At 42.0% G+C, this 17,823-nt stretch overlaps 1 protein-coding gene across 11 annotated transcripts in view; it reads left to right on the forward strand.

The window, feature by feature from the left end:
- myo3b (myosin IIIB) overlaps positions 1–17,823 on the forward strand; it is a 95,760-nt gene that overhangs the window by 61,581 nt on the left and 16,356 nt on the right. For all 11 annotated transcript variants that reach the window (XR_009791098.1, XR_009791097.1, XM_061792212.1 and 8 more), the window contains 3 exons: positions 1,574–1,670; positions 4,457–4,490; positions 5,368–5,479. Coding sequence is in view for 9 of the 11 variants with exons in the window: in XM_061792212.1 (XP_061648196.1) it covers positions 1,574–1,670; positions 4,457–4,490; positions 5,368–5,479 (243 nt within the window). In the remaining 2 variants the exon portion in view is untranslated. The remainder of the gene's footprint in view (positions 1–1,573; positions 1,671–4,456; positions 4,491–5,367; positions 5,480–17,823) is intronic.

The following is a 17,823-nucleotide window of genomic DNA, read 5'->3' on the forward strand; positions in this document are numbered from 1 at the left end:
AATGCATTGAGCAAATCTTTTGAAAGTTTTTGGGAAGCATTTGGTCCCCATGTTTGAGAAGAACAGTGCATACTGAGATCACTCTTTCCTTTCATCTCTTTCCCAGTAAAGACGAGAGAGGGGCTTATCCCTTCTGTTTCCTCACCACTTCCTCTCTCAAATTCCTTGCCTATTACGCGGCCTTCACATACCAGAAACAAGATGCCTTTTTATACTGTCAACCTTTTCATCTGAAATGTAAATTAATTCTTACTCAGTATGCCTTGACAGAGATCAAAGTGGGCACATTAACCTTCCTGGCCCCCCTTGCCCCATCCTCTCCTCTGTGGAGGACAAGAGTGTGTGCCAAAAGGGGGCAGGATAGAGGAGGGCAGGGGGAGGAGATCTAGCTTTGTTTGGCCTGCTTCTCCAAGGGCTTCCCTCATCTGGCACACAGAGCATCTCGGTAGCCTGCGCACACCTTTTGTTGAACATTGCCCATTAACACGCTTGCAAATAAGGCCGCAGAAAGGATAAACAGGATTGTGGCGTAAAGAACGCCTCTCTGTTGTCGCCGTCTTACTCTTCAGAGCAGCGTGCTTGTGTGTGGCCGCTGGCGTCGGGCGGCAGGGGGAGGGGCAGGGTTGTTTGGAGAACCTGAACCTGACATACGTGGGGCCTCGGGCCCACCCCGGCGCAACACTCCAGCACATTCACATGGTGTGTTCTCTGCAGCTTATAGCCTTTGAGGTGGGCTGCATTTGCATTCGGAAAGTAAACAGATGCCTTTCAAATACATGAGCCTGGTGGCTCCTCAGATCTCGGTGAGCCCCCCACCCCCCAGGGAAACACTCGCCCATCGATTAGATTAAACCGTGTAAAATACAACCATGCTTTAACAATGTAGACCAGATCTCATTTTTTTTTCCTGCACATATCATTTTACCAGCCAAACACAAAGCAGTCAGGGTGCTTCGTTTAGTTTCTTTATAAAATGAAATTTGTCTCCATAACCCACAATGGCCATTTCTCCATTGCACTTCCTTAGAGGACTTGGGATATCATTCTCCCCTTTCAGTTTCATTCTGATTTGGTCTGTCGCTCTGTGCATTGTAAAAATTGCAGTGGCCGTAAAGTGGAACACAATTTGATCCATGCAGGGCACTCGACAACTTTAAAATTCAAAAATGGTGGAAATGGAAATAATCATTTCCAGGGTCAAACTGTCATCATGGTAAAACTACAGAGGCGATATTTTCAGTTAAATCAACAAACCAAAACTGCTATACGTGTACAAGTCTACATATAACGGTCACTATCACTACCAGGTGTCTTTGAAATCCTCATCAGAATCACTCAGTCATCATGAAAATATAGCAGAATAATGAAACTCTGAGTTCTGAGGTCTCCCCTGGCCACCCCAAAATCCTGATTAGTACTATACTATATGTGGCCCTTGAAGGAAAACGTTTGGAGACTCTTGTTCTACACGGATGTGACTTGAGCAGTACCACTGTACATTTGCTAAACACCTTTGGGGCAAAGAAGTTCCATGTCTATGTGAGTATATATCTGAACTTCATCCCATGTGCAGCTTACAGGGGCCATCGAGTGCGTCTGGACTGTGGACCTCAGAGGCACACATGTAAGCCCGAGTCTGGCGGGAAGACCACCAAGGACGATCATATGGGGTAAGCCTCCACATCTTTGAGGCTTTCGTTTCTAACGTGTTTACGCTGTACTAAACAATAAGACTCTCCGTGTTGTGTTGGAGAGGGCGTATATTAAGAAAGAAGTACTTTCACTGCCTCTCTTTGCTTTCTAATGCGCTGTAGTTTCAAGCACATCAGAACGCTCCTCCCCGCGCTCCTCCTCTTGCACTTTTACAAACGCGATAAATATCTTTCCACCGGCCACAAATACGACTTTGAGCGCTGCGCTGTTCTCCAGATGTGCGACTGAGTTTTTGTGTTTATCCTGCACATGGGCAGGTTAGTCATTCAGGAAGTCAGCGCAAAAGCATGAGGATCGACCCTGACTTTGCAACTTTTAACCGCCATCTGGACAAATGATGCTGGTTAACTTGATCAAAATTATATCCAACAAAGAAATGGCAAAATGGGTGTTCTTATGTGAAGAAATAAAAAGAAAATGTAATGTATTCAGAATTCACACTGACATCTTATATGACTTTTGGCCAACTCTGAGCATCTCCTAAACTCCCCAATTCTGGATTTACACATCTGAAAGTGTTGTGCAGCTTGCATCCTTCAACCACGCAGAGCCTCATTTGGGATTTTTCTCTCCGTGTTTACAATCATATTCCTTGGTGAGAAATACTTCAAACCTCCACTTAACAATTCTGTTTAATCAGCGCTGGAATCTCTCCATATAGATTTACTTTGACATGATTTGGCCCGTTTTCCTTCTGCAGGGAGCTTGATTCTCACCTTACATGCTGTTCTTCTTCTGCTTTTGCGTACGCATTCACTGGCCACAAGATTAGGTACACCTGCACAATATCCAACATGAGCTGTGTCACAGATTTCTGACTTAAAACGATAATGATGTTCAACTAAGCAATAATCACGCGAGAGGGAGTGATGATATACAGAACAACATAACAACCTTCAGTGTGAGGGTGCTTTTATACAACTGTTCTACCAGCAACACAAACACCAGCAAACTATGGCGTTAGTCGTGGCATCAGCCATGGCATTAATCGCGGCATTAGCCGTGTAGTTAGTCATTAGCGCAACTTGCTAACTAGTCGACGCGTCAGCATCGACACTGATAAAAAAAAAACAACAAAAAAAACAATTGAAGCTTGTTTTTACTGTTTCATTTTCACGGAGCGGGTTGGACGAAGTATCAGGCTGTTACAATACATAGTCGGTGCTCCATGACAAAGTTTCACAAAGTAGTTCCGCAATGCAAAATGAAGCCAATTAACGTGACGACTGTGCACTCATTAGCAGCCTTAGCATGTTGATAGAGTTTCCGCTCCTGTTTATACGCCTAATGTGTCATTTCATTGCATGAGCACACTCTTGTGTCCTTTGTCCTCATCTGTCGGCCATTGATACTTTAAATCAAATGTTATATCTGGAAAAATCTGCCATGTTAAGTTTTTGACAATGTACATTAATATTCAATAATCACTGACTGTTGATGTAGGCCAAATTAACGAACACCTGTGAGGTGGAGTTATATGTAAATTTAAAAGTCTCAGTACTGTTGTACTGTATATCATCAAAATGGAATGAGTCTTGTCCAATCAAATTATTCGGTCACAACTAAATGTTGTTTAAGTTCGATTGACACAATCAGATAGGTATTGATACGGCATGATGTTAGAAATACACTGGATCATATTGAGAGGTGTTTTTAATACAATGTTCTCCTGCTATATCGCAGGTCACCGTTCGCTATATCAGTTTTTTCCAGCATTTCAATCATTTTGTAATGTAATGCACTCGCATGTGGGAAAGGAGAGCCACAGTCGCCCATGGATTTTTCAGCTCTTTAGCCAAGGCCGGGAACACAGTAAAACACAATACGCAGACGCTGCTGTCGGCCACAGCTCACGCCCTGACATTTACACGCAGACTCGCCACCACCCCACCAGGCCCCGCCTCTTAAAGAGACATGCATGTCCACAGAAAATACAATACATACAGTATTTTCTATACGTATTATCTTTGCATTCTTTTTTTGTGTGTGTGTTTCAATGTTTAAAATTGTCACTGAAGTACACTCACCTGACTTCAGTGCACACAGCGTGGGTTCAATTCCCACTCGTGACGGTGTGAATGTGATCATGAATTATTGTCTGTCTCTATAAGTGTCCTGTGATTGACTGGCGACCAATCCAGGGTGTAGACCGCCTTTCGCCGGGAGTCATCTGGATTAGGCTCCAGCTCCCTGCAACCCTCAACTGAATAAGTGGTATAGACAAAAAAGTGATGTGCTTAAATGTGTTTCAAGCACGTGGGAATGGTAAAACCATTTAAAAGAGGCTTTTTTGTATGGTCTCTCTACATCGCAGATTGTCACCTATTGCGTCTTGAACGTATTTCATCGAGGAGTCGGGGTTCATTGTATTTCGACCCTTTTATTAGGAGCATATCTCAGTATGATGTAATGCAGTTCCACAACACTGCAAACTATAAAGCACAATAAATATATTGTTAAATAAAACTCCTCTCCCCAAATGTTTCATACAGTTCTTTTATTGGACCTCAATAAATTATAGAGGCATACCTGATGAAGTGTCCAGTCATTTTAACTGCAGTTCCATGTCTTTTTTAAAAATTATTATTTCTTACTGATGCTTGATCAGATTTCTGTGATGTGTATCATTATCATAAACCTGAGCTATTTTAAATGAAGATGGCCTATTATTACCTGCACTCTCCATGCATGATTATATGTTTCAAAATATGCTCATTTCTGTTCCTGTCACTTACTTTCACAGGTCTCAGAGCCCGAAGGGCCTACAAAAGGCAAATGTGAGTAAGGAAATCAAATGAGAAATTGGTTGACTTTAGCCCTCCACTTTTAGCCGTCTATCTCAAACAGCACTCCTCTTTAAAGCTGCAGATTATTCCTTTGGAAATGTTTTGAGTCCTTGAGACAAAAAGAAAAGAGTTCTCGCGCTTCAGCCTCCATCTCAGCGGAGAAGACAGGGTGGTACGGGAGCGAGAGAATCAAAAAGCTGGAAATTCACGGCTGAGAATAAATGCTCGCTCTCCCCCTGAGGTGATTTGTCTTGCGCTCCTCTTTCTACAGATGTTAGAGCCCTTTTTTAGTAAAGACCTGGGGTTCTTTGGTAGCACTTTGATATCCTGCTCGGATTCAATATGTGAAATAGAAGAGCCACTCCGTGACTTGGAGCACATCACACTCTTTGAAGTCTGATCCAATTTTTGCTGCTCACCATTTGATGTTGAAAGGATGAAATGAGGGAAATGTACAGTTTTTGCCAGTAACTCTGCAGAGCATATGTAAGATTAAAAAAGCAAAATCCTTTGGAGGATGTACTTAGAAATGTTAAGCAGATTAATACTTTCCTATACCTTTTTTTATTCAAACATAAAATTAAATATGAGAGGAAGTCCATGTGCTTTTTCCCCCTCCTACAATTAAGTCAGTGTGTGGCTGTTTGCAAGGAGGCAGTGCAATTGCATTAACATTTGATTAACATTGCAAAGCACATTAATAGGTGGCAGTGGTACAGTGTGCATGGTAAATTGTAAATAAACGAATACGGCACAAACATGAGTGGATTTCTAAGTTGCGAGGGCTTGTTTCTGCTCGCGGGCCGTCACCCCTCGGGACCCTCACTCACATGGCTCCTTTGGGTGTGTTTGCGCCTCTCTTTTCAAGGTCGGCTCCGACAGCCGAGACAGACACATGAAAGACTCAAAGAGAGACAAAGACGGTGCGACGAAGCCTCGCAGGGAGGCAGCCAGGCTGCGAGACGTACAGGGTAAACAAGGTAAGCCCGCGCGTGATGCTGGCGGGTGCAGGTAATTACGCAGAAATCCCGCTTTAGTGGATAAAGTGCCATTTGTAATGCAGGGTCCCCCTTTTCCACACCTCATCCCTTCCCAATCCAGAAGTATTCCTGTGGCATTTGGAATAACGCAGGTCAACTCTTCATAAGTGTCTCCTTGCACGAGGGGGACTTCAAAGCTCCCGTACGGCGAGCCCCTCGCTAAATGTCTCGTCAATGACTCCAATAGACCCACAAAGTAGCGCTGACATGAAAATACATAAACCCCGATTTGTTGAACATATGTTTGATTTGCTTGCCGCCCCAGGCCGTGAATTACATTAATTCCGGTGCCCCTGAGGCTGAGTGGGTGGCTGCACAGTGGGGCCGCTGATTACAACCTCCACCCGGCCCACCACCAGGGGCAAAGGGGGCCCGGCCCCTCATTAGTGTTATTAGAGGGCTACAAGGTAAGTGACGGAGGTGGAATAGCATTTAGCTGCGTGGCTGGGAAGATTACGGGGATTAGACATGATAATGTAACACAGACAGGGCTCTCCGAGCGGGCCCGGGATTAGTGTCAGCACACCACAGCAGGTCTGGGTTAGATAGCGGCTAATTCGCTAATGCTGCATACAGGTGACCCCCGCTCCCAGGCATCACTGCTACTCAAGTGTCTGATTTGGAATGTCAGAGTGATTAAGGAAGGAGACATTTCAATGAATGTCAGTTTGCTCAAACATGCGTTTTGTCGGGAATCTTTGCGGCTTTCGTTTTGACAGAATACAAAGCATTGACATCCCAGCACAGTTATTTTCTTTGTGTGTGTGTGTGTGTGTGTGTGTGTTTACCTCCATCAAGGAAGTTGTGTTTTCATCAGTTTTCTTGTTTGTTTACACTAAAACTACTTAACCAAGTTTGTGGCTTTTCTAGAACTGTGTTGTTGTTGTTTTTTTTTTGCTTTTGTTAACACTGTTAAGCATTTTTTCAACATTTTCCCTAAATTAAATATTCGTGAATATACAGTAGCATGAATCTCATTAACAAAATTAAGGAAATACAGGGGAGCACGAGGAGAACATGCAAACTCCACACAGGAAGGCCAGAGCCCGGCTTCGAGGTGAATGTGATAACCATTAGACCACCATGCCGCTAGGTTCTAATAATTATTAAAGGAACCTGTGTTTTAAAATCACCTTAACTTCCGTGGTTCCAAGCGTGTTCGTTTTCGTGAAAGAACTTCGTTCACAACAATGTATCAAAACCAACCAATTTATTCCTGACAGAGGAGTCTATACATTTGCAGAGCTCTGGGTTCGTAACTATCCTTATCTTATCCTGAGCAGATAAAGTAGTCGAACAAAAACTATCTGACTCTACCCCAGATTTTATACAATGTTTCAAACAGGCCAGTATGGAATCGCTGTCTTCTGATTGGTCCGTAATCCGACGTCATCGTTGTTCTGCGGATCATCTGATCTGGCTCCAGACCTCTGTTCCAGGTGTCGCCTGTAGGTGTCGGCTCACATTCCTGCATTCAATGTTTATAGTGGCTCCCCGCAGTTCCTTTCTTCCTTGAGAGGTGTCTCCAAATACCCCCCGGTGGGGCCAATACCTCTATACTCCAATACACATTCTCTTCCAGACTAGTTAGAATTACACATTAGAATATAAAGTATTCTATATTCCCTTCATTATATAGAAATGTTGAACTACCTTGTACTGTGACTTCCTGCATCCTCTCATTTGTGTGGACTGATATTAGAAGAAGGGTCGATTCTAGGAACTTAAGGGGTGCTATTTATGAGAACTCTTGGAGGGCTTTAGCTTTTTTTCTCGTAAAGGTCACATACAGAGAAGGGAGGAAAATGCATTGTAATGCTCCTCCAAATTCAGATATAGCAGTTATGGCCAAGAACTGCCATCCGCTGTTGATAGTTCACTTTGGAGTCATCCAACATTCCTTCATTGATTGGATATAAAGTGAGTTGTCAATGCCAAGTGGGCAAAGCCCTCCAATTTGGTCTTCCTTTAATGTCTTTCAAAGTATTATCTTCTCTGTCCTCAAATAGAACAAACAGATTTCTGATATTCACAGCCACCGTTCCCCTGCCTGGTTTGTGTTCTTAGGTCTGACTGCTTTCAGAAAAGTCTATTTGAATAAAAGACCAGGGTGGCTCCGGCACCAAGGGCTCACTTTGATCTGCGCACATCTGAGGGCCTCTCCCCAACCCACCGCCCCACCCACACTTCTTCTTCTTCTTCTACGTCTCTTTTTCATGAGAGCCTTGCCTTGCCAGATGTCTCAAGACCCCGGTTTCTTCCTGTGTCTCACCCTGCCGTCGCCTCTGGTGATCGCATCAGTTTTCCTGGGCCGGAGCTCGACCCGAGTGTGTCAGGATTAGCTGCGAGAATCGAATTAGTGCGCGCCTCCGGACTCTCTCTGCACCCTGCTTCCATTATTGCCACAACAGTAGGGCGTGACCTGGAAACGCTTAATGTGTTTGATGGACGTCGGCTCGTATAATTGCCTTTCGCTGTTTTTTTTTTTTTTTCTCTCTCTCTGAACTTCTGATCCCTGGAGAGAAAATTTTGGCTGTTTTTGCCCACTCTTCTTATTCTGTAGTATAAGGCCCTCAATGCCGCCATTTATCAGAGGAGGAAAAAGCACTCACACTTAAGTACAAATGTTTAAAAAATCGTAGAAGGAATGATTTAACTCATTAATTTGAGTAAAGGTCAACAACAAAACAGTAAAGACTGTAGAATTTTACTGAAAGGCGGAATTTGTCATATTTGTTAAAACTGCAACTTTGACCTGACCTCAAAGTAAAATAATCAACCCTGTCTGGCCCCATCTTGTACCTCTAATTTGACTTTTAAGAAACCACAGCATCTGAGGAAAAACAATCAGGGACAGAAGGCATTACTGACGAGGTGTCAACCATTCGCCATGCACCCGCACACTCGTAGAAGGCACACCATTTTGATAACTTGGCACAATGAAAAAAAAATGACAAAATAGTTTTTCTTTTGTTAAGAAGACAAAAAATGTGTGGCCACGCTATCAAAAGAATGTGTTCCCATAACCTTACTAATGTTGTGAATTGACTTACAAGAAATGATAAATTAGCTAATGTTACCAACTGAAAAAATACACCTCACCTTTATTTTATTTTACTTATTCCAGATTAGACTTTTTGAACACCAGAAGCTGCTCGTTCTAAGGCCGGCGCAACGTATTAGACACAAATCATTCTTGGAGCCGACAACATCAAAAAATTCTCTTAAATGTGGCCACTGATGAAGAATATCTTGCTTCTTCAAATCTGTTGCATCGTTGTTTTCAATGCTCCCTTGTTTGCACTCCTCCATGCCACTGCAATCCCTCTTTTTTTCTTTGACCTTACAAGACCACAAGATCTCAATCAATCAAGATCTCAACTGCGGTTGACTTCACCTCTCTCTATTTATCTTTTTTTTACGGTACATCATGTTGTCATCCACTGAGATTGAAACATGAATTAAGTCTATAGAAAGTACAGATATCTCCTTTTAACTATCTGAAGTAAAAGTCAAAAGTCGTCCGAAAAATAAATACTCAAGTGCAGATACCTGAAAAACCAAGTTAACTACAGTAACAAAGTATTTGTACTATTTGTTGTTGATATTGGGGGAAAGAAAATTAAAGCATTCGAGACTCCAGGCATTCTGCCACAGCGACCTTTGATTTCCCGTGTTTTGGCGCTGGGAAAAGTCTCACGTACACCGTGTAGTCGTGTAAGCTCGACGCTCTTAAAGACGGTGTCACCTCTCGTCACCTGTCTCCCGAGCATGAATATTAATAAATACAACATGTTTGGCAATGAGCCGGCGAAGTACATGCGAGAAAGGACGACTTTACTACAGCGAGCAGCCGATATGATCAGAGCGCTCCTCAGTGTGGTAAACAGGATGGTGCGGAGGATCAGTCAAAGCTGACTTTATGCTTTATGAAAGCTGAGCTACTTATGTTTAAAGGCTGTTTGAAGATTATGGTTGTGGTAAACATACATGCCAAGTGAGAGAGAGAGAACGAGAGAGAGGGCGCTAAAGTGGAGCAACAACACAGAGACCAATTACCTCTGCACTCTGGAAGACACTTTTAACCTGCTTGTTTGAAGAGATGAAACACAGGGTATAGAGAAAACATATTGTGAGAAAAACCTAATGTTGATTTATTGGTCATACAGTGAAAATTGTAGAGTGCATGATGGTGATATTCAGTGGCAATTAATTATTGATTTATTGCCCTCCACTTGAATATATTTACCTGTGTCCATTCGTTTGGCCACTTCCCCCTAATTTTGGACTACCTCCGGCTCTAAAAGCAGTGAGGGGGTGGGGGGGGGGGGGGGGGGTCGCCATATGCAACCGTGCGAACAGCCAAAACCTTGTTGGAGGCAGTGGTGGACTGCGCATTTGGTCCCTGGACATTCAGTAGGGACTTCCCTGAATTAATCCACCTCTGAATACATCTGGGTGTAGTGCAAACAAGAGAAACACTACAAAATGAAGAGAATAATCTATCAAAAATTATCTATTATCTATTTCATAGAAATCCAAGGAACAAATATTTAAATTTACATTGAGGCTCACCACTGGTTAGAGGTTTGTGCTTTCTTGAGGGCTCTTGTTTAAACTCATTCACTGCCATTGACGGCTGTTGAATTCAAATATCCATGTTAACATGGTGGACTGGCAGTGTTTAATATGTTGGCCTGCAAGTGCAAAACAATATAACAAATTGTGAAACACTTTTACATTTCAGAAAACACATTAACAAAAGCAGAAACACTTTTACAAAAGACGAAACAAATTACAATTGAGACAACCCGGAAAGGGAACGTCCAACATTAGGAATCCAGCACATTTTCCTGAAAGGACACACCCTGCTCCAATATTACTGGCTCCAGGACACGTGGCGCTGCACTATGATTGGCTGCTGTATCCCTGTAGAACTTCTAGACGGTAAAAGAAGTATGTGACTTATTAAGTGTGGCGGCATTAATATAAATGGCATTAACCCTATAGCCTCTTGAACACTCTGCAACATCATCGAACCCGACTGGACCGACCCATCAGATAAAAATAAGAGTTGCCGACGCACCCCCGCACATTGAGCTATTGATTACATGGACGCCCTTAACAACGAGTCTGTATGAGCGTTTGATGCTGTAATATTGTACTTGATCACATTTCTTAAACCATAAAAAGATTGATTAAGAGTTAAGGAAGAAGCAGGTTGTTAAAGACAGAGGATGCTGGAGAGAATTAAAGGGAAAGTGTGAATATTTGAAAGGAAGCTGCTGGTTCCATTCATTTAAACGTACACTCTGGTCACAAACTTCACTTTTTCATCCACGGACACATTATACATTATGAATATAGGTTAGTATTGATGCAAAATGGCATTTTATGCTTTATTTATATGGCTGAAGCCGAGGCAACACGGCGGCACGGCTCACAAACCCAGAAATGTATTTTCACCGTAGGGGGGGGGGGGGTCGGGGAGGGGGGGGGGGGGGGGGGGGGGGGTATATGAGGAGGTCAAAGCCACTTTCCTCTCTCGTGGGTTCCCTCCCTGAGCTTGTAAACATCTTCCCACGTGTCCCCCACCCCTCCTCCGCCCCCAACTATCAGGTGCCGCTCTACACGCCTCCATCAACACAGCCACCGCTTCTCCATATCAGCATGCATCTGCCAGACAAACGATCCACCCTTTCCGTGTTCTCCAGACAAATACTCCCCCTCCCTCTCGATGTCTCAGCCTTTTGATCTATCTGTCTGTCCACACGTATCGTGGCGTCTCTACCGAATCCCTTTGGTTTTAGGCAAATTACGGGCTCAGTGTTAGCGGCAGCAAAGATTTGGAAGGGATAGGAAAGACTCAAGTTCCAGGGAAGGAGTTGCCGCTGTCTAACGCTACCTACGTAATCTCCTTAATGTCAGTGGGAGTCGTTAACAGGATGTACTTCCAAACTCGTCATCATCCATCACGATTTCATTCCCATAATCTCCACAGACGTCGAAGGAAGGTGGAGCGTAATACTTCAAGTTCTCAGTAAATTTGCACCAGCCGATTGAGTCATTGGATTTTGGGATAGCAAAGTTTTAACTGAGTTAAACAGAGTCAGTCATGAATTTATGAATGATATACAGTTGATATTCAAACTAACAATTTTTAAAGCCTTCTTGGACTAGTGTGGTTTGGCCTTGTTTCTTTTTTCCCTTCCCACTGTCAGCAGTTGTGTTCAGTACCAAAAATATACAGTACCTTAATACCTATGTGGTACAATTCCAATAGAGGTAACAGCTACATTAATGCAGTACCTAAAGAGTGAGCCACATATGGCACATACAGTATATGGTTTTGCACTTATTAACGAACCTCTGAGGGCAATTATAAATATGAAAAAATTATCACGTTCCATGATTCCATTATTAGCCAGGAAATATAAGTTACACTTACATTTTACATTTGTACACTTCTCTCCTCTTGATTAACCCCAATTAAAGTTCAGATGTTCTAGTAGGCTTTTCCTGTCTTTTTTTTCCCCTAGCAGGTTTTGTGCAACACTGATTGGTATTTGGAGCTGATCATAATTCCTTCCACCTTGACTAAGGCCCCAGGTTCCATCTGAAGAAAAATGATGCTGCCACAACCAAGCTTCACTGTATGTTTGGCATTCTTTTGGTGATTAGAAGTGTTGTGTTTGCACCAAAAATACCTTTTGGAATTATGGCAAACTCTTTTCACATGTATTAAACAGCCAGTACTTGCCAGAAATTCCTGCAATGCCTTTGATGTTGGTATCTGTCTCAAGGCAGATCAGTTTTCTTTTTGACTTTTCATCAATTTTGGAGGAATATCCAGTTCTTGAAAATGTCACTGTTGGGCCATATTTTCTCCACTTAATGATGACTGTCTTCGTTGTGTTCCAAGATATATTTTTTTGCGTTGAAAGTTCTTTTGTACCCATTTGTACTTTTGAACAATGAGGTCCCCCCGATGCCGTGGAAGCTCTCTGCGGAACATGCCTTGTGCCGTTCCTAAAAACATGTCAGGAAATGTCGAACAGCTGAAATTTCTTTGGAGTTAATCAGAAGGCCCTTTAAATGATTGGCAGGGGTGTGCTAACTCCTATCTTATATGAACTTGAGTGTGATTTGATAATTCTAAACACAGGCACATCCCCAGTTATGAGAGGGCGTGCACACTTGTGCAACCACATTATCTCAGTTGTTTGTTTTTGCGGCCCCTCTCTAAAATATTTGTTCTCAAATGATTTGGAAAAGTGATCAATCATAACGGTGGATATTTTTATATCACAAAAACCTGGCATTTGAACAGGGGACCTAGACTTTTTCTATCCACTATAAGGATATATATAAATAAATGTAAATATAATGTAACAGTACATCATGCCCGTGAGGCTAAAAATCGTTTCATGGATGTGTTCATTCTATTACCGGCCAGCTTTGCTATCCAATGATCCCTCCCCTCTGACTACCTTTGACTCATCTTGCTATATCGCAGCTCAAAACGGCATATATTATGTCAAACGACTAATGGGCCACTTCCCTTAAGACTTTTCCTCCACGCAGATGCTCTTTTAGGAGTTGCTTATGTTCCGTATAGGCTGTCAGTGGAGATGATTGATTTCAGTGTGAAAAGCTGGATGTAAGTAACAACATCCTCTTTCGGTGCTAGTGAAAACAGATGCAGGATCCCCCCCCCCCCCAACCACCACCACCACTCCCGTCCACCCCCGACATGATCTGCAGGAGGACTTGATCATTTTGTCTTCTAATGCAAAGCACATGAGTTAGCATTTTATTGTCCCAAATGATAAAATAGGTCATAAATCTTAGGCGCTCTCCAACGTTCTGGGAAATCTCTTCAACTTCACATCAGTTTTTTTTGTTGTTGTTTGCAACTGATGAATGAGACCTGGGATTTTTTTTCTCCTTTTTTTTTGTTTAATACACACGTGTGTGTGTGTGTGTTTGTATGCATACAGATGAGGCGGTTGTAAAATAGAGAGGAGCTGTCTGGATCAAGTGACCCACACTGATGTTTTTTTCCTTATAATCTGCCTTTTGGAGGGTCTGCCAACAACAAACCTGAGTGTGGTCAGTGAGACGTCAGGTGATCGCAGTGTATGTTTTAAAGAGGAAATCAATACATCTTTAATTTATTCCAGTAAAAATCCCTTTTAGCGTCCCTTTCATGTTTTTCTGAGGATTTTCAACAGATGTCCGAGTGGCATTTAGAGATGTAATTTGAGTCAACTGCTGCTCTTTGAAAAAGAAAAGAAAACCTATCTCCAGAAGAGCTTTTTTATCTCCCGCCCGGCAAACATTTGCAATATGTACCATGGGGAAACTCTGCTCACATTCTCTTGATAGAGAGGAATCAATATTGTATGAACCGTGCTGCCTCCTTATTCACGGTCCACCATTATTCCTCCCCACCCCAAACAGCAGACGCTCACCGCCATCATTTAGCAAGCCCCCCCCCCCACTGAGCCAGCGTCTGACTTCTCGCTACAGTGCCACCTGCCTGTGTCCAAGCAGGAAGGCCATGCCAGAAGCCAGCTTGGCAGCGTCCCCGCCTGAGATCTATCTGCATGAGCAGCATTCCTCTGGGGCTCGCCTGGATCAAATGGCAGTGATTTCCCAGAGAGAGGTGCCTAGATGGGAAGCCTGACCCATTCTCTGATCTGCTGCACGCTCCCATCGCTGCAGGTCAGAATGGATAAATGGCGATGCGGAGGAGCCAACCGGCAGATAACAGGCCGAGCGATTTGAGGAAAATATCGAACTGGGATTTAGATGGCAATGGCAATCGCTTCAACCACAGGTCTGAACGTTCGCTCTTGATGGTCTTAAATGATGATCATCAAACATCTGCAATTTATTTGAAAGAAATCAATCCCGAAAAGTCCTGTTTTGTAAGCCTCATCATACTCACTTTTATTTGGGTGGAACTGATTGTTGATTAATCGTATCTTGAAGCAATGTGGTGTCGAGTGCAAAGGGGCTCTCAACTAATTCATAGTCAGTTCTCAAAATTTGGGGTCCAGGGACCCTTTAAATGAGGGATTCCCCCCCCAAAGACCTACTTCATAATGTTTTTTTTTTTTTTTTTAACATTTCAACCTAAATATTCAAGACCTATTTAATAGAAAGGAACTGAAAAACCCTGTAAAGTAAATTCAGAGATTTGTTTTGGCTGCATTACACTTGTACATGTTTAAATATAATTGTTGAAAACATGCAAAGACTGAGAACTACGTATGCAGTACTAAATTATGGAGATATGAGCGTTACATTTTATTTTATTTTTTCCGTCATTTCTGTTTTCCTGATTTTGTTGGGCGTGGCTAAAAGCACAAAATGACACACTTCAGCATCAGGCATGAGTCCCTCCTCATCCTCCTTATTATTAGCTGTTAGCTCGAGAGCTAGCTGGTGGCTAGCGCGGTATATATTTTGCCTCACCTGTATAATTCTGATGATGTAATCATTTAAGAGCTTTTTTTTGGGGGGGGGGGGGGCAAAGCTAAGGTAGGGAGGGTAAATATCGGTTTGCTTGTTTGTTAAATTGGTGCACCAATCCCCTTTTTTATAAAATTATATGACATAATTTCTTGCAACGTATTTTGTGGACTCCCAAGATGTGACTCGCTAGACCACTGGGGGAAGTTTGAGAACCACTGGCCTAAAGAAGCACACATCAGCTATGGGAAATTAAGCTACATACACACTACACATTATGACACAACACTTCAAGGCAAATATTTCGATATTTAGACAAGATATTCTTCTATCCCATTAAAAATAATATGAACTAGCATTTGCACTTATAAATGCATCTCCAGCAAAGTGTACATTTTCTAAATCACTACTACTACTACCGTACGTACTTCCATGTGTGAAATTCTAAACCCACATATACACTAACACAAAATGATTTGGAGTGAAGCTGAAAGTCACTTCTGCTATTGTTAATGTTCCCCATGGGTGACTGAGAAAACGTATTCAGTTGACAGTTTCACAGTTGTCAAAAATGCTGCCCATTCTCATTCACATGTAAAATGACTGAAAACACTGTAATATATATGGAGGGCCAGGACCTTGTGAACAAACACTATGTTCAACTACATACGTTATTTCTAATACAGAGTCTTACCCCAAATAATTTAAATGCGGGTTTAGAAATTGACAGATGGAATTAAGTTAGTAGTAGTCGCGATCTCGTAAATGTATGTACCCTTTGCTTGAAGACGCATTATAAGTGCAAATGCTACAATACAACTGTGGTCCACCATTGTCGTATTTGTTTAGACACAAACAATAAGCACGTTGTATTTAAAAAGTTGCATTTTGAGCCAGTTTTGCCTGTTTGCCTTGTCAAGAGACCCAAATTTGACCATTTTGGTATTGTAAAAGGATCCAGCAGACAGAATGTGTTAGTTCAAGTGGCAGATGGCTTGCACAAGGACTCACATCATTTATATTCCACAGAACTCTTTTGTGTGTGTCCAAAATCGAAACAAAACAAAATAAAAGCTAAGCAAAACAAGGGTCTGTGGAGTATGCTTTGTGTTATATTTTGATCCTATTTTCAAGCTTCGTTCAAGGACGCCCTTGTTCATTATTTGCGGTTGAGCACTTTGATGGAATTTCAGGGGAATAAGTAATTTGCTTATCAAGCCCATTTTGGAATTATGAGTAGACTAACAGCCTATATTTACACATATACTGTGGTAATGCCCTTAAAGGTCCAGGAATAATATTGGATGTGCTTCTTCTTTGTTTAGTGAAGTTATGTTTACACTTGCTTTTTTTGGTCTGGTGACAAGTCAGAAACCATTCTGCAATAATAAATGGCCCCAGCGATCTACTCAAACTTAATGAAAAGAGCATGGACATAAAAGAGGCTTCAGAATTTGTGAGCAGACCAGTTCAGAACAACAGAAAGTTCTTGCAGGCATCCGCAGCTTCACTTTCCACAAATTACAAGCATCATTTTAAGTTTAAGTTCCTGCTGACAAACCACGCTAGTTATTTTCTTTACAGTGTACATATCCATTCAGTAATGAATACTGAAAGGGGGCATGGTTTGCACCTTGGATACTGGCAGAGAAAACGTTAGCTGACAGGAACTTTGTGGCTGTTTACAATGCGTGACTTCAGTAAACCTGTGCTGCTTTGAATAACATTAAGAAAGCTGGTGGGGGGGTGTAGGTAGAGAAGGGTGGGATCTGGATGCTCTTTGATGTATTGAACCGAGATGTGATGAGGTCGTTCCGAGAGAGTACAAAGTAGCGTTAAGATGGAAAAAGCAAATTCAGCTTTAGTCAAGGTAGCGAGCGGCCAAGCTATGATGAAGACATTTTCTCACCTGGAATGTCAGCAAAGAAGATGAAACATTATCGGGCGTTAAATATGAATGCTTTATTGTAGAAGATTTTGTAACCTAAAAATGCACACGGAAGGTGTGCTCTAGTGGCCAGATGCACAAATAATGAAACAGTCTGGTTTTGACCTTTGAGCCATCGTGGAAAAAATCTTCAGACAATTTTGATACCTCATGATATTTCCTCTCAAAGCATATCTTTTTCATCTTTACATCTTGAAATTATTTTGTTTGTTTGTGAATTCAGGTACATAAGAGAAAAAAATACCGCAGCGTCTTGCGATACGAGTGACCCGATTTAGTTTTTCATTTTTGCTTTGACTTGTGACCGATAATTTGAGATACGAGTGCCGTATGGTGGCAGTGAGCTCAAATCACTTCACAACAAGAAGCATTTTGGCTTATAGTGAACAATTCTTCAAAAAATAGTCTTCAAGCTGTTATTTCCACTCTTGAGTTGAAGTTTACTGGCAAACTAAACATAAAACAAGGAGAATTCCATGTATATTTTAAACAACCACATAGCTCTTTGCCTTAACAAAGTCAGTTTAGCTTAATGCTAGCAAACACTACAAAATGCCATGGATGGGCTAACGAATAGCCTTGGCGTTGCGCTGTTATAACCCTTTGAGCAACATATATTTGAACACAAATGGTGGAGCAACACATGTAGATGGGCAACATAACAATACTAACAGGCACATTCTTTATCCTTTGTAAAAAAAAAAAATTCAGAATAATAATAAATAAAGATTCCTGCATCTTGCTGAGTTAGTTGTAAATCTCTTCTTTGTGTTTGTCTCGATATCTGGATTATACTGCCCCCAGGTGGCCTAGAAGGAAAAGCACAATGTCCATTGAAACAAGAATGTGTCATATA

This window comes from Phyllopteryx taeniolatus, chromosome 12 (genome assembly GCF_024500385.1).
Source record: "Phyllopteryx taeniolatus isolate TA_2022b chromosome 12, UOR_Ptae_1.2, whole genome shotgun sequence".
NCBI classification, from domain to species: domain Eukaryota; kingdom Metazoa; phylum Chordata; class Actinopteri; order Syngnathiformes; family Syngnathidae; genus Phyllopteryx; species Phyllopteryx taeniolatus.